The sequence below is a fragment of the Mus caroli genome, unplaced genomic scaffold (assembly GCF_978045245.1).
Source record: "Mus caroli unplaced genomic scaffold, Mus_caroli_1 scaffold_5, whole genome shotgun sequence".
NCBI lineage: Eukaryota > Metazoa > Chordata > Mammalia > Rodentia > Muridae > Mus > Mus caroli.
This window is the reverse complement of record NW_028227260.1, coordinates 59137235-59163235: the sequence shown is the minus strand read 5'-3', so window position 1 is coordinate 59163235 and position 26001 is coordinate 59137235. Positions and strand designations below refer to the sequence as shown.

General features: G+C 38.0%; 1 protein-coding gene across 1 annotated transcript in view; it reads left to right on the top strand.

Annotated features, from left to right (window-relative positions):
* LOC147004606 (transmembrane protein 182-like) overlaps positions 1 to 26001 on the top strand; it is a 129152-nt gene that overhangs the window by 73558 nt on the left and 29593 nt on the right. Inside the window, exon 4 of the mRNA XM_085837622.1 lies at positions 18885 to 19022. Coding sequence (XP_085693748.1) covers positions 18885 to 19022 — 138 coding nt within the window. The remainder of the gene's footprint in view (positions 1 to 18884; positions 19023 to 26001) is intronic.

Genomic DNA, 26001 nt, shown 5'->3' with positions numbered 1-26001 from the left:
CTAATTTCTTTTCTAGGTTTTCTATCTCCAGAGTTGTCTACCTTTGTGCTTTCTTCATTGTTTCTACTTCCCTTTTTAGATCTTGGATGGTTTTGTTCAATTCTTTCACCTGTTTGGTTGTGTTTTCCTATAATTCTTTAAGGGATTTTTTTTTTCCTCTTCAAGGACATCTACCTCTTTAGCAGTGTTTTCCTATAATTCTTTTAGGACTTCTACCTGTTTTGCAGTGTTCTCTTGTATTTCTTTAAGTGAGTTATTAATGCCCTTCTTAAAATCCTCTACCAGCATCATGAGATGTGATTTTAAATTTAAATCTTGCTTTTCTGGTGTGTTGGTGTATCCAGAACTCATTGTGGTGCTTGTTCTGGGTTCTGATGATGCCAAGTGGTCTTGTTTTTTGTTAGTAAGATTCTTAAGTTTGCCTTTCGCCATCTGGTAATCTCTGTTTTTAGATGTTCTAGCTGTCTCTGGCTGGAGCTTTTTCCTCCTCTGATTCCTTAGCGTCTGTCATCACTCCTTGGGTATCCTACTCTCTCTTGAGTTCCAGTGGTCAGAGCTCTCCTCTTGTATGGCAGGTGCACAACATTCTGGAGCTCAGATTCACCTCCTGAGTCCTGGGGTCAGAGCCCTCCCTGGAGGCCAACTCTCCTCTAGCAGGGAAGGTGCCCAGGGGTCTGGGTCTCAGTTCTGCCTCCTGGCTGAGGATAAAGACCCAAAGGGACCCTGTCCAAGAACCTCTGTTGCTTCTGCTACCCACGTGCTCTCATGCTTAGACTGGTGTCAGTGATCCCAAGATTCTGGGTGTGCTAGGGCCTGCCAAGTTCACGCCCAATATGGTGTGGTGCTGATGACTGGGATGAACCCCAGCTGCTGTTTGGATGGATCTCCTTTGTCCCTGTTCTTGCTGGCACAAGAACCTCAGGGTTTTTTGGAACAGATATTGTGTTCCATTGGCCAGTGATCTCAAGTTCCTGGGTGTGTGCTAAGATGCCTCCAGCCTAGAGAGACCTCTGGGGACCTTGGAAACCTCCCAAGATTTCATTTTCTTTAGAGTTAAAAATAATATTGTTGCATGTATTTACCACATTTTCTTTATCCATTGATCAGTTGCTGGACATATAAGCTGTTTCTTTTTCCCAGACAGTGTGAATAACAATGAATGCCCTAGTTTACTTTTTTATTTGTTCTTATAGTGTTCCTAAATTAGTGCTTATTTCTTTCATTTAAAAAAGAATTATTATGCTGTTTGGCTGATTAGTTCAAATTTATTTTATTTTAGCCTCAAATTCTTATAATATATCTTGTACTTGACACATTCTACTCTTAAAGGTTTCCTTTGTTTTCTAGGTGGGTCTTCAATTTTCTTTGGTTTTCTCTTCATTTCAGCTTATTTCAGAATTTCTATCTTTACTAAATTCAGTTTTCAAAGCCTGAATTGTTTTCTAATTTCACTCAGCTAGTGGCTAGTGTTTCCTAATTAAGTGTAAACTTAATTAGGAGTTTATTTCTGTATGCTCTTTGTTCTTTCTTGGAAATTCTTTGATCATGTTTATAGTTCTCTTTAAATTTTGCATCCCAAGGTTCATCTCGATAGTGTGCATTGGAGAACATTTCTCCAATGGTGTCTTAGTTTTCATATTGTTTCTGCTTTTGTGATAGGATCTGAATGTTCTGATTTATTTAGTTTGCTTTGTGTTAGATTTGAGACTCTAGCATGCTTAGGTTGAATGGAAGTTTGATTTCTTTTTTCTGTTGTCTAATCTTGGTTGATTTCAGGTCAGAGAGGATGAGTGAGCAAGTTAGTCCTTGAGATACTGTATTCTGTTAATTATATCCTTCAGATACAATAATGATTTCTGATTGGAGAAAATGGTAATTCCAACTCACTGGTAACCAGTGTGATTTGGGGTCCTTTTTAAATTTAAAGTAGACTTTTTAAAAATATATATCCTGTTTATGGTTTGATCTCCTTCTATTGCCCCTAGTTCTTACACAACTTCCCTTTCATCTGGATCTAGCACCTTTCTATCTCTCACTAGAAAACAAACATTATTCAAAGGGATAATAATAAAATAAAGTAATAAAAGAAAAGAAAACAAATACATAAGAATATGGCAAAGCAATTGGAAAGAAAAGAGTACAGAAACAGCGCAAGAAATATACATAGACTGAAAGACTCACTGTTCATACACTTGAGAATGTAATAAAAAAAAAACAGAAAATCAGAGACCATAATATATATGGAGAGAATCTGTAGTGTAAAAAAATGAAAGAGAAATAAAAATTAAAAGATAAATTTAAAAAAATAAGGTGGGTTGGAGAGATGGCTCAGTGGTTAAAAACATTGACTTCTCTTCCAGAGGTCCCAAGTTCATTTCTCAGCAACCACATGGTGGCCCACAACCATCTGTTATGGGATCTGATGCCTCCTTCTGGTGTGTTTGAAGACAGCTACAGTATAAGCATATAAATAAAAAATAAACTAAAGAAATAAAAAATGAAATAAAATCAGTTGGAAAAAATAAAGAAAAATCTCTGACATGGCATTATGAGACATTGAAACTCCACAAACAAGGAACCTTCAACGATGCCACTGAGTTCATTTTATTTTGGCCATCTCTTGGTGGGCATACTCTTTAAGTGTAGTTTGTTTCCCCAGTCAGACTCCCTTGAAGAAAACTAAATTCTCATTTGCAAGTGATTATCCATTGGTGTAATTTCTGGGTTAAGCATGGGAGCATGTGTCTACTTCTGCTTTCCAATCTAAGACCCCATCTGCTATAGACCCATACAGGCTCTGTGCATGCTTCTTTATTCTTTGTGAGTTTATATGAGCATTGGTACTGTTCTATTTAGAAGGCCTTGTTTTCTTGGTGCCCTCTATCTCCTCTGACTCTTATACTATTTTTGCCTGCTCTTCCCCAGGGGTCTCTGAGCCCCGAGGGGAGGGATTTGATGAAGACATCCTCTTTAGGGCTGAGTGTCCCAAGGTCTTTCACTCTCTGTATATAGCCTAATTGTGAGTCTCTGTGTTTGTTCTAATTGGCTACATTAGGAAGTGTCTCTGATGATGGCTGAGCCAGGCATTGATATATGAGTATAGCAGAACGTCATCAGGAGTCATTTTATTGTCATTTTTTTTGTTGTTTGTTTTGATTTAGATCAGTATTATTTGGTTATACCTTAGGTTCCTGTGCTATCTAGTCTCAGATTCTTCATCACCTAAAGAATAGTGGGTATGGCTTCTATCTGGTTGGGTGGGACTTATGTCAAATCATATATTGGTTGATTAGTCCCACAGACTTTGTCCCATTATTGCAATAGTGTATCTTACAGGCAGGACTCCCTTGTAGATCAGAGGGTTTGTAGATGATCTGATGTTTATATTTCTCATTGTTGCATGCAAAGTACTTTCTGGACTATGTACACAATCCTGTAGGGGTGAAGGTTCTAGGTAGGCACCAGCTTGACTTCTTTGCTGTCAGTTAATGAGTTACATAGTTATTTCCTTTAGCATTTGTGGAGCAAAGTCCACAAAATAGCAACGGTTAGTGGAGAGCAACCTGTATTCTTGGAAATAGTTTGAGTTATTTGAGCATTCCCAAAAGACTTTTTTGACCAATAATTCAATTAAATGTAACCCATTCTTCATACTAAAAGTTTCATTTGGTGACAAGGCGATGTCTAGTTGGGATTCTTTATTCCCTATTATTTGGTGATTTTATCTAGCTTGCTTTCATGTATATACATATTTCAGGAAACTTCTACTGTATTAGGCTTCCATACTGCCCCTAAGATGGCCTTTAATGATTTAGAGGTATTAAAGTTGGTGTGAAATTGATTGGGTAAAGTATAAGACAGGCCTCTTGTGCCATTTCTAGCTGAGAACAGCTATAACCCTGTGAAAGCACATAAATGTGACTCTTGGGATCTGGGTTAGAATTAGCAAGTGAGTATGTTTATGTGGCTCTTGTCCTGTCTTGATCCAAAAGAAATAAAAAAGGTGATCCAGACTGGGCCTAGAGAGACAGCATGGGATAGAAAATGTTTGGTGAGGTTACTAGGTCAGAGTTGGAAAGAGAACACATAGGCACAGGCTTACTTGTGTCTGTGTCTGAAGAGGTAGAATGGAGAGGCATCATGTAGTGAGGGTCTAGTACAGATTAGTCAAGAAAGTGTACCGTTGTGGCTCCTGCCTTGGCCTGGGTCTCAAGTGTAGGTTTCTGATTAGAGTTCTGGATCAGAGTAGGCCAATAGTGTATGGATAAAATCTTTCCTGTGTCTTGGCCTTGAGAAGGAGGGTAGATGGTTGTCAACAGCACAGTGTGATGTTTCTGAGTCTGACTGAGAAAGAGGGCAGGGAAGCTTCTTGCTGGTCTGGGTCTGGGTATGGTGCGATGAGAAACTGAGTCAAATTTATCAAGAAAACTCACAAATACAGATTTCCCCTGTGTTGACATCTAGAGGTATACTGGGGAAGAATGAACCAGGGTCCTGGGCCAGAAAGGCATGCAAATGCACTGATGTGGCTCCCACTTGCTTCTTGGACTGTATGGATGGAGTGCAGAACTCATTTGTAGTTCCCAAGATTAATTCTTGTGCTATTGTAGTGACTGTAAATTGATTTGTTTTATTTATTCTCTTCTCTAGCATATTCAAATTTTCTGGCTTACATTGTCATCTATGAACTATTTGAATTGATTTTGTGCAGGGTGACTTACAGATCTAACTTCATTCTTGTGAATATCCTGCTATCCACACAACATTCATTGAAGATGCTGCTTTCATTCTCGTAGTATGCTCTTGACACTTTGTAAAAACTTCATAAATAAATAGCTATCATTGTGAACATTAATTTCATTGTGCTCTATTCTATTTCTTTGGTATCTATGTGTGATTTGGGAAAGTATCAGGCTCTTCAATTACTATAACTATTTAGTATAATAACATTACCATTTTGCACTTTTCCTTAGGTTTGTTCTGGTTATTAAGGTTTTTTTTTGTTACTTCCATATAAATGTTAGCATTCCTTATTCAACTTCTGTTAACAACATTGAATTTTATTGGTTTCGTTGATTCTGGAGACTGTTTTTGTTAAAATGTCCATTTTCACAATGTTTATCCTCTCAATCCATGATCAAGCAAATCTTTTTTATCTTTTATTAATTTTCGTTAATTCCTTCCATCAGGATCTGAAAGTTTACATAATAGTGATCTTTAATGACCTTAGTTAAGTTTATTCCTAATTATTTTATTCTTGAAGCAATTATAAGTGTTTTTTCTAAATGATTTTATTTGCAAATTGTTATTATTATATAAAATACTGACTTTCATGTGCTGGCTTTGTGTTTGGTAGATTTGAGTTTTCTTAAAAATCAAATCTGAACTTTTTCTGATGGAGTTTTTCAGGATTTAAAGTACAAGTTTATTTTGTCTAAAAATTAGTATACACTGACTTTTCTTAATTTCTCACTTTAAAGTTGTATCTCTTTTGATTCTTTTTCTTGTCCTATTGCTCTAGTAAAGCTTGGAGTACTATACTAAGGCTTGAGGTACAACACTGGAATATTTTTTTTTCAGAAACTTCTTTCTTTCTTTCTTTCTTTCTTTCTTTCTTTCTTTCTTTCTTTCATTTTTTTTTGTTTGCTTTAACAAAACCACTCATACTTATAAACTTTCTCCTTGGTGTTGCTTTATTTATACATCTTTAAAGGTTTGGTTAATTATGTGTTTCATTTTTCTTTTTATAAATTCGTTATTTTATTTTCTTACATTTCAAATGTTGTCCCCCTTCCTGGTTTCCCCTCTGCAAATCCTGTATCCCACCCCACTTCCTACTACTTCTATGAGGGTGCTGCACCACCCACCTACCCACTCCTGCCTCACTGCCCTAGCATTCTTCTACGCTGGGGCATCAAGCCTCCACAGGACCAAGGGCCTCCCATTGATGACAAATAAGGCAATTCTTGATTCTATGAATTTTATCTATGATATCTTCAATGATTCAATTACTAATCATACAAGAATGTATTACAGTTGTTTAGTTGAGTTGACATTTTTCCACATAGCTTTGTTTCTTTATTTTGTATGTTTTATATATTGACTACAATGTGACATGAACATTTTATCGTTTTCTTTCTTGACTTAAGGACAATTTTATTGGATTTAAATACAAATAAACAGGACAAATTCAGGGAAGTCAAGTTATAGATCTTAACAACTTCCCAGATGACAATCAAGGAGTGAAAAGAAAAGCCAAGCCAGCTAATGACATGGAGGTCTGCCATATTGCAGGGAGGAGGCCTTTAGGAGAACATCAAAGGAACAGAAAATACTAGGAAAAAAATGATCTAGGTTCTAGCCAATGTCCAAGAAAAAAACAGGAAGAATTTAAAGTGAAAGGCAGAGATGTGTTGTTTTGAGTTACAGTGGGGAGGCAGCAGAACCTCAGACTACTCAGGTTATAGGGACTGTACTAGGAGTGGGAGTTCTAGGAATGTAAAGTGTCATCTTGTTAAAGTATGATTTTCCTATCTCTGTTTCATGGTCTTAGATTAATTCACATTCCTTTTGCAGTGATCCCTTAGCCAGGTGATCAGTCCTGTCTAAATGCATTGTTAGGTCTCTAATCAGGCCAGAGAATGTTTTTCTTGTGACAAGAAGGAAATTTCCCTTAATATTACTTTACCACTGCTATAATTTGGCCCGTTCTGAATGAGTTTAACATTATTCATTAACCAGTTCAAGGATTACAATCCAAAAACAGTGATTACATATGTGGCTTATGGCCAGGATGAGGTTGCCAAGAGGCCCAGGTTTTTATTTTATTTTATTTTATTTTATTTTATTTTATTTTATCTTATTTTGCCTTTCAGCCATGAAATATACTGTGAGGTCACTTTTATTCTAAATTGCCAAGCCAATTCTTACAACATGGAAAGTTTATTATGTGTCCCTGACTATTAAGGTCCTGAATGCCTTTTGTATATGGATGTTTCTTTCTATAGTTTAGAGAACTTTTCCACTGTAATATTGCTGAACAGAGTCTTTACCCCTTTTGTTATGACCTCCAGTACTTTTCTACCTTGTGAATTTTTTATTTGTTTCTTCTTACTACTTTAGGGTTCTTGATGAAGGATTTTTGTTTGTTTTGTTTTTTTTTTGTTTTTGTTTTTGTTTTGTTTTGTTTTGTTTTGTTTTGTTTTTTTTCTTTTGAGACAGGGTTTCTCTGTATAGCCCTGGCTGTCCTGGAACTCACTTTGTAGACCAGACTGGCCTCAAACTCAGAAATCTGAGTGCTGGGATTAAAGGCGTGAGCCACCATGCCTGGCTTGGTGAAGTTTTATAATTTGATCAAGTGCTTGTGATGTTTTGGAAGAGTCATGCTCTCTTGATATTTCTTGTTCCTTATATTTTTTGTGCTGTGCATTTTGATCTGTTATTTAAATATCTCTCCTACTTTAATTTGGGGATCTTTTTATAGAAAAATTGACCATTGAGAGCTGAACTTCCAACATCGCTCAGACTGGTGAAAATGAAATGTTATTAGAGCAACCAATATCAAAATATATTAAAAATGGAGCAAGCCCATTAAGATGTTAACAATGACCATCAAATGAAAAATTGTAAAGTAAATGTTGGATATGGTAGAAAAGCAAAAAGTACTTAGTGTCAGAGGGCAATTATCAAATTCATAGAAAAAAAGAGAAGAAGGGAAGTAGGAAATATGGGGAAAAGATTTAGTAAATGAAAGAAACAGAAGGAGGAGTAAAGCAGAATTTATCAAGGGAGATAAAAAGAGAAAGAGAATAGGAAAATGAAAAAAAGATAGAAAAAGAAAAAAATCCCCATAATTAGAAAATTTGACGTGCAAATTAAGGAAGTATAAGGACTATGGAATTTCAATCATGAGATTAAAAAACTGAAAGTATGACCAAAAATGTACCACAAAACAACATGGATATACAGGGATCAAAAAGAAAGAAAAGAAAAAATATATCTAGCTGCTTGTTGGGTCTTTCAGAGGGTAGTCACAATATGTCCCCTTTGTGAGTGCTCCATAGCCTCAGTAATAGTGTCAGGCCTTGGGGTCTCCCCTTGAGCTGGATCGCAATTTGGGCCTTTGCTAGACTTTCTTTGTCTCAAGCTCCTCCCCTTTTTCATCCCTGCAGTTCTTTCAGAAGGAACAAAAATGGGTCAAAGTTTTGACTGTGGGATAGCAACCCCTTCCCTCACTTGATACCCTGTCTTTCTGCTGGAGGTGGGCTCTACAAGTTTCCTCTTTCCACTGTAGGGCATTTCATCAAAGGTCCCTCCCTTTGAGTCCTGATAGTTTCTCACCTCCCAAGTCTCTGGTACATTCTGGAGAGTCCCCCAACCAACTACATCACAAGGTTGCCTTTTTATATTCTTTCTCCTGGCCCTCATAGCTTCAGTCCTTTTCCCCCACCCAATACCACATCATGTTCCCCTTTTACCTGTCCCCCAATTGCCTTTACCTCCCAGGTACCTCCCTCCCTCCCTCCTCCCTTGTGGTTGCTTTCTTCTCCTTCTCAAGTGGGACTGAGTTGTCCTCACTTGGGCCCTTCAGCTTGTTGATCTTTTTGAGTTCCATGGACTGTATCTTGAGTATCCTGTTCTCTCTCTCTCTCTCTCTCTCTCTCTCTCTCTCTCTCTCTCTCTCTCTCTCTCTCTCATCCACTTATTAGTGAGTAAATACTATGTATGTCCTTTTGGGTTTGAGTTACCTCACTCAGGATGATATTTTCTATTTCCATCCATTTGCCTGCAAAACTCAGGATGTCCTTGTTCTTAACAGCTGAGTAGTATTCCATTGTATAAATAAATCACATTTTCTGTATCCATCCTTCTCTCGTGGGACACCTGGGTTGTTTCCAGCTTCTGGATATCACAAAAAAGGCCACTATGAACATAGCGGAACATGTGCCCCTGTGGCATGGTCAGGGATCTTTTGGGTATATTCATAAAAGTGGTATTGCCGGGTCTTCAGGTGTATCTATTTCCAATTTTCTGAGAAACCTCCAGATTGATTTTCAGAGTGGTTATACTAATTTTCCATCCCACCAGCAACAGAGGATTGCTCCTCTTTCTCCAAATCCTTGCTAACATGTGTGGTCACCTGAGGTTTTGATCTTAGCCATTCTGATTGGTGCAAGTTGGAATATCAGGGTCATTTTGATTTGCATTTCTCTGATCACTAAGGACTTTGAACATTTCTTTAGGTGTTTCTCAGCCATTTGAGATTCCTCACTTGTGAATTCTCAGTTTAAAGACCCAACAAGCAGCTGAAAGAGTCAGATGCAGATATTTTCACCCAATCAATGAACAGAAGCTGCTGACCATTGTGGTTGAATTATGGAAAAGCTGGAAGAAGCTGAGGAGGAGGGTAACCCTGTAGGAAGAAAAGCAGTCTCAATTAACCTGGCCCCCTGAGATCTTTCAGACACTGGACCACCAACCAGGCAGCATTCACCAGCTGATATGAGGCCCCCAACACATATACAGGAGAGGACTGCTGAGTCTGGGTTCAGTCAGAGAAGATGTACTTTAACCCTCAAGAGACTGGAGGCCCCAGGGAATTTTGAGGTCTGGTGGCGTGGGGGCATCCTCATGGAGACAGTGAGGGTATGGAGGAAGTATGGTTTTGTAACAGTCAGAGGGTGGACTGGGAGGGGAATAAAATCTGGAGTGTAAAATAAATAAATAAATAAATAAATAAAAAGATAGATAAATAAGAATTGTCCAATAATAAAAAACATGTGTAAATCAAATTAGATGAACGTATAAAGGCTAATAATATTAAAACTGGTAATTATAATAAAGCAAAAATGCTGCTAAAAGTATAGCAAAGAAAAAAATCAGGGAAGTACAGGAGACGAAAACAGGAAAAAACAAAGACAAATTAGTAGAATATTTTTTTTTTGTTGTTCATTAAAATTTGTAGACACCAATCTGGATACAAAGTAAGTAAATTAATTAATGAATGAAAATATATTTTAAATAAAGTGAGGGAAAACTTAAAACTTTTTTTTTTTTTTGAGAGTCTGTATAAGGACAAGTATTCAGTTGGAGTTGTGGAGTCCTGATATTTTTAAGGTTTGTTTTGTATGGTTTCTTGAGTCATTACAGGAAAAGTTTGTGATATCTACCAAGGCTGACTTCACTTTTGGAGTTTTCCTTCTTTGTTTGACAGAGGTCTCTGTTGGTCATAATTAGCTTTGTAGGTTTTTTATCTCCCACGTAGTCTGTAGATGGGTGGTTTATATGTTTGCTGGGAAGATCTTCCCATTGCAAATGTGAAAAGCATTCACTTCACTGAGATCTGCTGAGGTAGAGTATCTTTCTTATCATTTTCAAGATCTTTGAAATACTAATTATTTGCTGGAAGTTTAGAGTTCTTAGGTTCTGTTGCAGTGAATGATAGGGATATAGGTGGGTGATTTCAGGGTTGAGTCCACTAAGTAAACTCAAGTTCAGAGACTCATATATTGAGGCGTTTTCTGTTGATGAGATCTACTCCTGGATGCTGAAGTTGTTCTATGAACTTTTCTTATGCACCCAATTTATGACCCAAGCTCCCCCTTCCCCCCACCCCTAATCTACATATTGAAGCTGGTCAGTGTCTGGACTTACCATCCATCACAACCTAGGGCTAACTGTAACACTGGATATTAGGCAAGTTAAACTCAGGCTCTATGACTTGTGGTTAATCCATTCCCAATTACAGTTTTAAATAATAGGTATTGTCTCAGGATGTCAGCCAGGCTATTGCTCTCTGAGTTTTACAGAATAGAAAATTGAAGTTCCTTTTCTATGGTTAACCTGTCTACCTGTGAAACTATTGTATTGTTGAAATCCTCAATATTTGCCGTTAGGAGGACCACAGCTCGTCCTAAGGGTAGTAGGATTGCCATTGTGTTTTTACCTGGATAACTTGGCTTTACCTTTTGAATGAGATTTCTCTTTTGTCCCTTCACACAGACAGTAAAGATCTCTATGGTTAGAGCTGTGTTAGAATTGACTTATGCCTTTGTTTTGCAATGCACATCTTTAGGGACACTTTTCTTTTCTTTTTCTTTTCTTTCCTTTTCTTTTCCATTATTTGTGATTGTTTGGTGGTTGTATATGTGTGTGTGTGGGGGTCCTGCTTCCTTCCTTCCTTCTTTCCTTCCTTCCTTCCTTCCTTCCTTCCTTCCTTCCTTCCTTCCTTCCTTATTTTTTTTTTTACTTTACATCTTGATTGCTGTTCCACTCTTCTGTTCCCTGTCCCACAGTTCGTCCCCTATCCCCCATCTAGTTCTTCTCTGAGAGATTGAAGGCCCGCCAGATATCTCCACACCTTGGCACATCAAGTCTCTGAAGGGCTAGGCACTTCTTCTTCCACTGAGGCCAGACAAGACAGCCAATTTAGGGGAACATATTCCACAGACAGGCAACAGCTTTAGGGATAGTGTTAGCATTCTGTCTAAACTCTGCCCCATAGTTACCTGGCAATAGCCAGGTATGCCTGACTCACTATAAAAAAGGCTGCTTGTCCTCTCCTTGCTCTCTTGCTCTTGCTCCTTTCTTGTTATTAATCTGTTTTCCTTCCCCCTTTCTCCCCATTCCCTTCCTCCCTTTCTCTATGTGCTCATGGCTGTCCTCTAATCCTCTAATTCTCTACTCTCTCTGCCTTTCTCTGCCTCTACTATCCTCTTAACTCCCATCCCCATGCCCTTAATAAACTATATTGTATACTATACCATCATGTGGCTGGTCCCTCAGGAGGAAGGGATGCCTCAGCATGGGCCAACCAAGGGACACCCTTCCCTCACACTTCATCACACCTCCATAGAACATAACCCCCGTTTATCTTTTTTAATAAATACAACATTGTTCCCGAGATTCTGATTTACAAACTCTGCAAGTTTGCATGCCACCTGCTAATACATGGAGATCCAATGCTCCCTAGCCTAAACTTTGGAGAACTGGTAAGCCCACTCCCCCACTTGTCAGAGTAAACATCTGCATGGTCCCAGGGAAGCATTCTTGAGCTCGGAGCTACCCCTGTGCTGCTATTGAGGATGGAGACATTCTATCTTTTTACTGACACTTGTTCTAGGACTCTTTCTCTTGGGTGAGATTTTCCTCTCTCTTTTGAGACATTTTCTTTATTGCTACTGAGAATTCTCAAGGCCAAGTAAACTGATCTCTGTGGCTCAAGAGCACTGGCTCCAACTGTAGCCCCAGTCTATCACCTGGTGACCTGGTGGTCCTGCCTGTGCTAGATTCTCTCTGGCTATTGATGACACTCTCAGGATACTGGTAGGGGCAGTTAATAACCCTATTCTCTCACCCATAGGTTGGTCTTCACTGCCTTGTCCCTACTTACTGGGATGTCTTGGTCTAACTCAATGTTAACAGAAAACAATGTCTCTAAAAGGCCAACTTCATTGCTTTCCCATATGCCTACCTGCAGCCCCTACACTTGCATGTTTTCTTGTGTGAGAGACTCCTGCATTCTGTCCACTATAGCAGCCACTGGTCCTAGCCTGCCTGCTTGGCTCATAGCCATGGGAAATGCAGCTTTGGCCCTGCCTGCCCTTAACAACCCTGTTGCCACTGCCTTCTTTGACCACTCTGAACACTATTACAGTTCTATTTGGACCCTCTACAGCTGTGAGAGAAACAGCTTTTCCCTTGTCTGAGAAGCCACTTTCCACAGATTTCAGCTTGTCTGAGAAATCACTTTCCCATGTGTGTGAGGGAGACCCTCAACCTCTCCCTATATCTCTCTCTCTTTCTCTCTTTTCCTGGGACTTATAAAATGAGGGCTAGCCCTGCCATGTGCCTCAAGAATAGCTTGCATGTTTCTGGATACAAAACATGCTTCTTCAGGCACCCCCCAACACCCTTCCCCACCTTGAACTCTGACAGTCAGAAGCTCTGGGACACAACTTCAAGCTGCTGGGAAGAAGTCCCACCACTGCTTGGCTGAGGTAAACACCAGCTCAGCTTCAGGATACCACTGTCATCACTGCTGTCTAGAAATAAAGGCAGCTATAGCCATACATGAATGCCTGTTAAGTGCCGCAGAATGGTGCATGGGTTTTCGGCTGCTCTGCATGCCCAGCCCTAATCATTCTGTTACTCTCTCAGCACCTGGAGCTGCCTCTGCCTCCTCCTCCATCACCAGGGAGTCCGTTTTTCCAGTTTGTGCATCAAAATTTCCCAGCTCCAACAGGGAACAGGCCATGAGCTTACCAGGCTCTGTGACTTGCCATGGCCTCTACAAAGTGCCTGTCCAAAGCCCAGAGGCAATACAGCTCTGCATTTCCACACCCCTGGCCTGCTCACACAGTCCTCATCATAGGCCAGAACCTGCCTGGAAAAACTCACTTTCTGTCATGATGATCTCAAGTCACTGCTGTCAGCAATCTTATCCTGGTCCCAGCCAGATGTTTCTTTGCTAATGTAAAAAATATGTATATATATTTTTCTCTACTTACACAACCTGTCAAAGTTACATAAGATTTGCATTCCTATCCTGTCTTGATAGATGATGATTGTTTCTACTGCCATTTAATTGTGGTGTGCTCTATTCAGACATAACCTATAGATATAGCCCTCAATCTTGGCAGAAGTCTGCTTATTATTAAAATATTTAAGTTTATGACAGAGAGAATCTCCCGAAGCCTTTAACAGTTTACCATACAAAAATCTCAGAAGATATAGATACAGCTTTAAGAGACTGCTTGGATTGTGTTATGATAATCACTAAAAAAAAAAACCACAGTGAACAAAACTGGATATCCTGAGTCAAATGACTTATATCTTATATTGTCTAAATCAAGGTGTGTCATTTTTCATGTCACAAGTATCCTTTCCACAGAGAAAAAAACCCCCTGCATCTTCTGGGCTTGAAAACCAGACTGACTCCACCCAAGTTACTATGATAACCACAGAGACCACAGAGAACTTTTATCTAGTGGACTCTGTCATTTTTAAATTGATATATGACTGCTAGATTATTGTTTATTCTTCTGCAGATTTCTGACTACATGGACAGCTAAGGTAACTGTAGTTTGACAACCAAAAGAAGAAGAAGAAGAAGAAGAAGAAGAAGAAGAAGAAGAAGAAGAAGAAGAAGAAGAAGAAGAAGAAGAAGAAGAAGAAGAAGAAGAAGAAAGAAGAAGAAGAAGAATGAAAAGAAAAACTTTCATACATATAATCTGTTACTTCCACACCTAAAACTGGTTTCCATTGATTAAATGCTTCATATTTTCCCTTCTTGCTATGCCACTGTCCTAACATCATCTGAGTTCCTAAATGTTCATGTACATGTTGTTAACTCATGTTGTTATCTCTTTTGTAAACTTATAAGCTACAGTAAACCCACTCAGATCTACCTCTCATGGAACAAATAGACTCCATATAGATAGGTACATCTGCCTAATGTCCCCACTTGATACCTATCCAGAGGGTGGTATTCCTCTGGGTTTCAAATGTGCATCTTATGTTGTTCTTTCTCCCAAATGTACTCAATTTCTCTCTCTCTCTCTCTCCCTCTCCCTCTCTCTCTCTCTCTCTCTCTCTCTCTCTCTCTCTCTCTCTCTCTCTCTCTCTCTCTCTCTCTCTCTGTGTGTATTTCAGCATCTTGTCAAGTGCAGTTGCTTACTATATCTAGGACAGTTCCAGAGAAGTGACTTACAGATGCTTCATTCTTCTCTCACAGACACAGATGCTTCTATTGGACCTGTTCCTTCTGACCTATCCTCAGATGTTTCCACAGACCCTGGATATCAAGGAAACAGCCAATTCTCCTAACACTGGACAAACATCCCTATACCCATTTTTTTAGGTTTCCTAGAGACATATCACACCAATGCCAGCAGGAAGTAGTCAGAGATCACAATGACCCTATTCTTGCTCAACCATCACCTCTTTATTTTTTTTCTTTTTTAAATTAAACCAAAATGAGGGAATGTTAGCATTCTGTATACGCTCTGCCCCACAGTTACCTGGAAAAATCCAGGTAGGCCTAATAAAAGGGCCTCTCCTTGCTCTCTTACTCCTCTCTTGCTCTCTTGCTTTCTCTTATTCTTGCTATCCATTCCCCTTCTCTCTCCATTCCCTTCCCCACTCTTTTCACATGCTCCTGACCGACCTCTTCCCCTCTTTTACTCTACTTCTCTTCTCTCTCTCTCTCTCTCTCTCTCTCCTTTTCTCTAGCTCTACTACCCTCATAACTTCCCTCCCCATGTCCTTAATAAACTATTCTACACTATATTTTCATGTGGCTGGTTCCTCAGGGGGAAGGGATGCCTTGAACTCGGCTTGCTGAGGTACCCCCTTCCCCCATACTTCACCACACCTTCATAGAACATATCCTCCCTCTGTATCTTTTTATAAACACAACAGATAGTCCTACTTTACTTTTTTTGAGGCCCACAAGACCAAGGTGAATATCTGATATATATATATAGATATATATATATATAATCACATATATATATAGAATATCTGATATATATAATCATTCATATATATATATATATATATATATATATATATATATATATATATATATAATCTTAGGTTCAGCTCATATATATTCTTTGGTTGGTGGTTCAGTATCTGAGAGACTCCAAGGGTCCAGGTTAGTTAATTCTGTTGGTCTACCTGTGGAGTTCCTATCCCATTCAGTTCTTTGAATCTTTTTCCCACCTTTTCTGTAAAGGTTCCCAAGTTCCATCCAATGTTTGTTCATGGCTATCTTCATCTATCTGAGTCAACTCCTTGATGCAGTCTCTGAGTGGAGGCTCCTTTCATGTTAGACTCCTGAGTCTGCAAGCATAACAGACTCCTGAGTCTGCAAGCATAACAGAGTGCTTTGGAGGTAGGATAAATTTTGTTGAAAGCTTTGTGGCTGGGTTTGTGTTCCTATAGCACAAATGTGGTTCCTGCCTGGCTATAGGAGGTAGCCCATTCAGATTCCATATCCCCATTTATCTGTGCATCTCAGCTAAAGTCATTCTCATTGAGTCTTGGGAGCCTCTCATGTCCCAGGTCTCCAGAGCATCCTTGAGATGATCCCCTCCCCTTGACACTCACCAGCTACAGATTTCCATTAATTTTCATGGCCATATGGACACCTCTCCTGTCTCTCCCCACACCTGACCGGGAACACCACCCCCCATTTCTCTACCATCCCTTTGCCCGCCCAGTTTCCTTCCACCTGTATCTTAAACAATATTATTCCCACTTCTAAGTAAAATTCAAACATCCTCCTTTCAGCCTTCCTTCTTGTTTAGCTTCTTTGAGTCTATGGAGTATAGCATAGGTAGCCTATGTTTTCTGGATAATATCCAATTATAATTTAGTATATACCATGCATGTACTTTTGGGTCTAGGTTGCCTCACTCAGGATGATATTCTCAAGTTTCAGCTATCTGCAAACTACAAAATTCCTGATGTCCTTGTTTTTAATGCTGAATAGTATTCTGTTGTGTAGATGTATTACATTTTCTTTACTCATGCTTCAATTGAATGAAATCCAGGTTGTTTCCAGTTTCTGGCTATTACAAATAAACTGCTATGAACATAGATGAGCAAGTGTCCCTGTGGTATAGTGAATCAGTTTTGGGGTATTTTCCCAGAAGTAGTATAGCTTAGTCTTGAAGTAGAAGTATTCCCAGTTTTCTGAAAAAGTGCCAAGTTTATTTCCAGAGGGATTGTACAATTTTGCACTCCCACCAGCAATGGTGTTCCTCTTTCTCCACATCTTCACCAACATGTCTATCACTTGAGTTTTTGATCTTATCCATTCTGACAGGTATAAGATAAAAATCTCAGAGTCATTTTGATTTGCATTCCCCTGATGGATAAAGACTTTGAACATTTCTTTAAGTGTTTCTTGGCTATTTGAGATTCCTCTGTTGAGAATTCTTTGTGTCTCTCTGAACCCCATTTTTTATTTGGGTTATTTGGGTTGTTGGTGTCTAACTTCTTTATTTCTTTATAAATTTTGGATATTAGCCTTCTGACAAATGTAGGTTTGGTGAAGATCCTTTCCCAATCTGTAGGCTGCCATTTTGTCCTATTAATAGTGTCTTTTGCTTTACAGAAAATTTCTATTTTATGAGGTGCCATTTATTAATTGCTGATCTTAGAGCCTAAGCCATTTATGTTCTGTTCAGGAAGTTTTCTCCTGTACCAATGAGTTCAAGGATATTCCCCACCTTCTGTTCGGTTCTACCAGCACCATTTGTTGAAGATGCTTTCTTTTTCCATTGTATGGTCTTGTCTTCTTTGTCAGAAATCAAGTGTCCATAGGTGTGTGGATTTATTTCAGGGTCTTTGACTCAATTCCACTGATCAACCAGTCTGATCCTATGCCAATATGACAGAGTTCTTCTTCTTCTTCTTCTTCTTCTTCTTCTTCTTCTTCTTCTTCTTCTTCTTCTTCTTCTTCTTCTTCTTCTTCTTCTTCTTCTTCCTCCTCCTCCTCCTCCTCCTCCTCCTTATTATTATTACTCTGTAGTACAGCTTGAGGTAAGAAATGGTGATACCTTGAGAAGTTCTTTTATTGTTCAAGATTTTTTAGCTGTTTTTCCATATGAATTTGAGAATTATTCTGTCAACGTCTGTAAATAATTGTTTTAGAATTTTATGGGAATTGCCTTGAATCTGTAAATTGCTTTTGGTATGATGACCATTCTTGCTAAACTATGTTAATCCTACTGATTCATGAGCATGGGAAATCTTTCTATCTTTTGATAAGTTCCTCGGGTGTAGGAGTTTTTTGGTAGAATTTTGGGGGTCATTGTGTATACTATCCTATCATCCACAAATAGAGATACTTTGACTTTTTCCTTTCTAAACTTTATCTCCTTGATCTCCTTGAGTTTTCTTGTTGATCTAGCAAGAACTTCAAGTATTTTATTTAATTGATATGAAGAGAGTCTTGTCCCTAATTTTAGTGGAATTGCTTTAAATTTTTCTTCATTTAATTTGATGTTGGCTATTGGATTCATGTGTATTGCATTTATGTTTAGTAAATAATTGTTTTGGAATTTTATGGGAATTTTATCATATACATTTATTTTTACTTTTAGGTTGTACTTAAATAAAATATTTGTGATGATAATTTAAAGTGTTCACACATTCCTCTTGCATAGGAACTCAGTCACTCAGAAAGTCTAGAGGAAGAGAGAGAACAATACACTTCAGCAGGAGATTGAGTTGTTAGAAATAATGTCACAAATTGCCTTTAAACAGACATTAATAGATTCTAGTAACAATTTCTTTGGAGGGGGAGAGGTATAAGGTTTGTTCAAATGATGAGTCAGAAATGTTGGATTTTATCCATTCAATTTGACATCTTGCTTTTTGTTATGAGTCTTATAGAATGGTTGTACTCTGAGACTTTAGATCTTGAAACATGGTACAGAAAGGAAAACCCCACACTTATATTTTTAGAACTAAAGCTGAATGGATGCATATGACTCAATGTAGTATATATCTTTTGAGTTATACTATGGTCCAGGAAACTCTGTTGACAGTGGAAAATACTAAAAATTATCTTGAATTGCTGGTACATAAAAGAGGCAATTATGATAGGAGTTTTGTAAGATAGGTGAAGCAATGATCCAACAGGGTGTCTGTAACCTAAAGTATAGTAGTACTAAATGATAACTAATGAAAAAGATCATCTGAGTTGTGTTTGTAAAGATAAGTAGGAAATGCTAGGTGACAAATTATGATTAACTATTGTACTAGAAATTAAAACAAACTCAGTGCTTGTATTAATGATAGGTTGGTATCAGGTGTTAGCCCTCATTTTCCATAATATGCTCTGACACTGTATTTTTTCCCCTCACTAGTGTACAGAGGCTTTTGGACAATCTTCATTATATTAGGTGCTGCTTCTGGTCTGTCAGGGGGATTTCTGTTGGTGTATGGAGTGCCCTTTGCCAGTGCTGGGTGTTATAAAGTTGGAGGTGGCTTCCTGATGATATCAGGTAAGTTGTTGCTTCACTTTCTGGACATAAACTATAACTACAAAGTCATGTGTATAAGTGTATTTTTCTATAAAATCTTTACATGAAGATAAACTGAACTGATAAGAAAGAAATCCTGACTAAATTAGTCATGGTTAGTGAAGTATATTTTTTAAATGTAAATTTTTTCATAAGCAATTTGTTTCTTATTATACATATGGAAAATTTGCTCTTGGTTGTATTATAGAAAGATCACATTTCCTGGGTGATGGTGGCACATGCCTTTAATCCCAGCACTTGGGACGCAGAGGCAGGTGGATTACTGAGTTCAAGGCTAGCCTGGTCTACAGAGTGAGTTCCAGGACATCCAGAGCTACACAGAAAAACACTGTCTCAAAACCAAAAGAAAAAAAAAAAAGAAAAAAAAACCACATTTAACAATTTATATGCATTTTGAAATATGGTGACTGCTATTTTTTTCTCCTCTAAAAGTACATGATAGATACATGAAAATGCATAGGGTTGGGGGAGACTTGAATGTGATAAAGTACTAATAAATTTGAGAAACTGAAAGTCAATCACTATGTCACATAATATCATTTCCATAATATGCTCTGATATTTTGATATTCTGAATATTCTGATATTCAGAAATCCCCCTGACAGACAAGAAGCAGCACCTAATATAATGAAGATTGTCCAAAAGCCTCTGTACATTAGTGAGGGAAAAATACAGTGTCAGAGCATATTATGGAAAATGAGGGCTAACACCTGATACCAACCTATCAGGGCATGTGTAGGTTCATGTGGCAATAATAGCATGTCTTTTGCCATGGAAAAAATTGTTTCATTCTTGGATTATGATCAAGAGTGTGTTTTCCCCAACTTCATTAAAAATCATAATGTTTTAGTCAGGAGTGACAGTATACTGTCCTAAAAGAAATGTCATAGTTCTTGAGCTACATAGAAAGTTAACAACATGAAGGCATTTCTATTGGATATATAAAAAAAATAAAGCCATAGGGAGAATTAATAACAGTGAATAGTGAAGACAAGTTGTGAAAAAAAGTCAAGGTAATATGTGTGGGTGTGTATTATATATGTATACATTCATTCATATGTACATTTTTATTTATTATAAAATATATAATCTAGCCAAGTAATATATTCATTAACCTTATTCATGGATTTCATTTTTCTTTGAGCCACTTAATATATATTGTCTCATCATTTTTCTAGAATCTTAAACATAAAATTTCCACTTGATACATACATGAAATTGCAGATGTCAACTTGGAAAAACAGAGGAAATCTTGGAGGATTCCTTGGAAACATGTTTTTATGTCCTCAAAACCAGAAAACAAAAAAGAAATAAATCTGTCTAATTGGAGAATCTTTCTGGGAAATCCTACATCATGAACACAGGAATCATGAAGGCAAGGAACAGATTAAGAAGGTGTAAAGATATATGGCTTCCTTTACTAAATCAAGCCAGTTAAAAATTCCAACAAAGAGTAGACAGTTTTAGTGACACAACTCTTTAACCTTATCACTTGAGAGGCAGAGTCAGGTTGATCTCTGTGAGTTCCAGGCCAACCTGGTCTACATACATAGTGAAATCCATGACAGCCACAGCTACATAATGAGACCCTGTCTTAAAAAAAATCAATTGATCAATCCATCAATCTGTTAATCAAACAACCAAATACACATTTTGGCATAGAGTTGGGAGTACCTCCTGAATCCCATCATGCCTGTTTGAGGAACTATTGGCCACCAATAACTGATAGGACAAGAAAGGTAGTGCTTCCATATCGGACAAACCAAATAATCCCATAGCTATACACAGAAGAACAACACTGACTGGACCCAATGGTTTGAACAATAAGACAACAATTCAAAAGAAGGACTTGAAGTTCGAAGGGATGGGAGCCAGGTGAAGTTGGAGGGAAAGAGGACGAATATAATTAAGATGCTTTGTATATATCTATGAAATTTTAAAGGAATACATTTTTTGTAAAGAAAATTGAAAATACAAAGAAGTAGGAGGGGTGTGAAAATAAAGAATATATTTACCACAGTCTAATTTGTAGTATATTTATATGTGTATGTATTCTGTATGCAATGACTTATATCACTTTGAAAATGATACATAAAATAATAAGTGAAAGTGTTTTATATAAAACATTTTAATAGTTTAGCAAGCATTCATAAGAAATCAACCCATACACAATTGAGTGAATTTGAGAGAGAAATTTAACATCTTTGAGAGAGAAATTGTAAAATCTTGACTATAGACAGATGTGGTACCCAGAGTTCAGCTTGTATGTGCATAAGTAGAAATGACTCAGGTGCTGAAGGTCATTGGCAGTTAGTTACTGGCTCTGAGGTAATAATGAGTATGGGAAACATGAGGAAACTGGAGTTTCTTTTCTCCTACAAATAAACTGAAGTGAACACAGTGTTTGTAAAAACTTCACATATCTAATTTGATCATGTCAAATGCTTATTTTAGAACTCATATCATCACGATATTGTTTGCTTAAAGAAACCTGACTTTTAAATAAGTGTGATGTCTGTTTCCCCAGCACCACCACCTCATAAACAGGACCTTAGCTTTAAGAAGAGTCTAATTTTCAAAGCACATGGAGAGTACACTTATAGTAATAATGGTAGCCACATGGCATATGTATCTCACATTTATCTCTCGTGTTAATGTGTAATTGTTTCATCTCCCAATGTTATCCTGCTTTATATACCTTGTATACAGTAAGCAGGGGACTTTTTCATGGGTAAGTGGAAATGCCAAATTCATCTCATGTTTTTTTTTTTCCGTTTATTTAGTTTATTCACTTTATATCATGATTGCAGCCCCCTCCTTTCAGTCTCCTCTCACACAGCCCCTTCTCCATTCTCCTTCACCCCTTCTCCTCTGAGAAAGGGGAGATCCCCTATGGGTACCACCCCACCATGTCACATTAAGTTACTGTAGGACTAGGCTTGTCCTCTCCCACTGATGGCAGACAAAGCAGCCCAGTTAGGGGGACAGGATCCATAGGAAGGCAACAGTCAGGATAATCCCCCACTCCAGTGGTGGGGAGACCCACATGGAGACCAAGCTCTGCATTTCTGGCACACACACACACACACACACACACACACACACACACACACACACACACATATAATATATTTATAGGTCCCAAGGGTACAGGTTAGTTGACTTTGTTCTTATCCCTCCACTGGGAGTCCTGTCTGGCTATAGGAGGTGGCCACTTCAGTCTCAGTATCTCCCACTGCTAGGAGTCTGAGATAGAGTCACCCTCATAGACTCCCTGGAGCCACTCTAATACCAGGTCTCTTGATCCACCCCACCAATTTCCATTCTTTCTCCTAGCCCTCTATCCCCTGCTTTCCTGTCACCTGATCTCCACCTCTCATCCCCTCCCCATCCCCTCTTTCACCCATTTACCTCCATCCATCCACCTGCAGTGACTATTTTACTTCCCCCTCTGAATGAGATTCAAGTATCCTCCCTTGAACACTCCTTGTTATTTAGTTTCTTTGAGTCTATGGATTGTAGCATGGGTATACTGTACTTATGGTTAATGTCCAATTATAAGTGACTGCATACCACACCATGTCTTTCTGGCTTTGGTTTACTTCACTCAAGATGATACTCTCAAGTTCTGTCCCTATGCTCGTGGATTTCATGATATCTTTGTTTTTTAATAGATGTACAGCATGCTATGGTGTAGATGTATCACATTCTCTTAATCCATTCTTCAGTTGAGGGACAACTGGGTTGTTTGTAGTTTCTGGCTATTATGAACAAAGCTACTATGAATGTAGTCGAGCAAGTGTCCTTGTGGAATGGTGGAGCACCATTTTGAAGAGTGACATAACCATGTCTTAGGGTAGAACTATTCCCACTTTGCTCAGAAACTTCAAAATTGAATATCAGAGTGGTTGTACAAGTTTGTACTCCCATCAGCAATGGAGGAGTGTTTGAGCAGGACACTTTTTGAGGTCTTCTTACAGCATTAATGAGTATATACAAGCATTATCTTTATTCCATGGATTATAATCTCAAGCTATTATGGTTTATTTAGAAAAGACAAAAATCTATCTTTTCTTTCTTGTAGGACTGTTTAAATATTTGGGATATATATGTGGAAATGTTACCAAGGTCTAGTTATATAGTTAGCTTACAGTATTGTTGAAATTTAGGATTCTGTTTTTATACTGTAACTTTATCATATATATTTGTTTATTTTAAGTCAACAGAGAAGCTGTTTTCTGGCATAAGCATTATTTGTTATTTTCATTCCTGTCCTACCACTTCCAAAACAAAACAAAACAAAACAACCAAACAAAAATACAATAGCTATGTGTTTTCAAGTAGACTCTCTTTATCTTGACTCACATTCCTAATGTGATAGCATTGTATGGGGTTATTGGCATTGGGTTAATATGACATTATTCATTTAGGTCTGAGACTGGTATATAACCTTTTTAAAAAATTAGCTGAACATAATTCAATATAATAGCTTAGATAAGTGCCTGGAATATTCTACCATTTTAACTTAGGTATTTTGCTTTTGAGAGACATGCTGTCTTGAGTAACTAGACCCCATTCTTCCTTTCATAGATTTTCATAATTATAGGACACAAGCTAAATTTGAGTTTCCTTTTAAATGATTTTGGTATAAAGGTAAAAAAAATTAACAGATAAATTAGATAACCAATGCATTAGATAAATCAGACTTAATCAAGTTTTCAGTTTGACTAATATGTTGAAAATGTTACTTAAGCCACAAAGGCAAACATACAGACAAATAGATAGATAAAGATTTATAGATAGAAAAAGAGGTAGTTTGGTGAGTGCAATTATTCAGATACAAATGAAATCTAGGAAGTTAGACTCCAAAAAACCCCAAATATTCCTATAAAAATGGGGTACAGAGCTAAACAGAATTCTCAACAGAGGAATCTCAAATGGCTCAGAAGCACTTACGGAATGTTCAACATCCTTAGTCATCAGGTACAAGTCAAAGGAACACTGAGATTTCACCTTACACCAATAAGAATGGCTATGATAAAAACTCAAGTGACAGCACATGCTGGTGAGGATGTAGATAAAGGGGAAGAGGTGGAATTTGCTTTTTAGGGTACTTGTTATATCATTTTGTGTAATGTATTCCCAGTTACATTCATTTATCTGTTAATTTTATTTTTTTCTTTAAAGCTGAAAAAAATTCCATGTACCACATTTTAATTATCCATTTTAACAGTTATCTATACTGATTCCTTCACCTGTTATTGTAAATAGAGCATCAGTTAACATGGATAATTCTGTTTTAGGATATAGATATCTTTTGGATATAAGCTTAAGAGTGATGTAGCTATTGCATTTGATAGTTCTGTTTCTATTCTTTGGTGGAAAATCTAACACTGATTTCCACAGTACCTGTATCAGTTCACACAGTCCTCAACTATGAACAACTTTTCCTCTTTCCTGTGTCTGTACTAGTATTTGATATCATTCGATTTTTTGAGGATAGCCATTCTGAATGGGGCTGGAATAAATCTCAGGGCAGTTTTAACATGAATTTCTCTGACAAATAAATCATGTCAAAATATTTTAAAATATTTACTAGACATTTGTGTTTCTTTTGAAAATTCTCCGAAAAACCAAAAAAAAAAATCAATTTTATGGTTGCTTTTTTTTTGATTTTTAATATTTTTATTACATATTTTCCTCAATTACATTTCCAATGCTATCCCAAAAGTCCCCCATAGCGCCCCCCACTTCCCTACCCACCCATTCCCATTCTTTTGGCCCTGGCATTCCCCTATATTGGGGCATATAAAGTTTGCAAGTCCAATGGGCCTCTCTTTCCATTGATGGCCGACTAGGCCATCTTTCGATACATATGCAGCTAGAGACAAGAGCTCCTGGGTTCTGGTTAGTACATCATGTTGTTCCAACAATAGGGTTGCAGATCCCTTTAGCTCCTTGGGTACTTTCTCTAGCTTCTCCATTGGGAGCCCTGTGATACATCCAATAGCTGACTGTGAACATCCACTCCTGTGTTTGCTAGGCCCCGGCATCGTCTCACAAGAGACAGCTATATTTGGGTCCTTTCAGCAAAATCTTGCTAGTGTATGCAATGGTGTCAGCGTTTAGAAGCTGATTATGGGATGGATCCCTGGATACGGCAGTCTCTAAATGGTCCATCCTTTCATCACAGCTACGAACTTTGTCTCTGTAACTCCTTCCCTGGGTGTTTTGTTCCCAATTCTAAGAAGGTGCACAGTGTCCACACTTTGGTCTTCATTCTTCTTGAGTTTCATGCGTTTATCAAATTGTATCTTATATCTTGGGTGTCCTAAGTTTTGGGCTAATATCCACTTATCAATGAATACATATTGTGTGAGTTCTTTTGTGATTGTGTTATTTCACTCAAGATGATGCCCTCCAGGTCCATCCATTTGGCTAGGAATTTCATAAATTCATTCTTTTTAATAGCTGAGTAGTACTCCATTGTGTAAATGTACCATAATTTCTGTATCCATTCCTCTGTTGAGAGACATCTGGGTTCTTTCCAGCTTCTGGCTATTATAAATAGGGCTGCTATGAACATAGTGGAGCATGTGTCCTTTTTACCGGTTGGGACATCTTCTGGATATATGCCCAGGAGAGGTATTGCTGGATCCTCCGGTAGTACTATGTCCAATTTTCTGAGGAACCGCCAGACTGATTTCCAGAGTGGTTGTACAAGCTTGCAATCCCACCAACAATGGAGGAGTGTTCCTCTTTCTCCACATCCTCGCCAGCATCTGCTGTCACCTGAATTTTTGATCTTAGCCATTCTGACTGGTGTGAGGTGGAATCTCAGGGTTGTTTTGATTTGCATTTCCCTGATGATTAAGGATGTTGAACATTTTTTCAGGTGTTTCTCTGCCATTCGGTATTCCTCAGGTGAGAATTCTTTGTT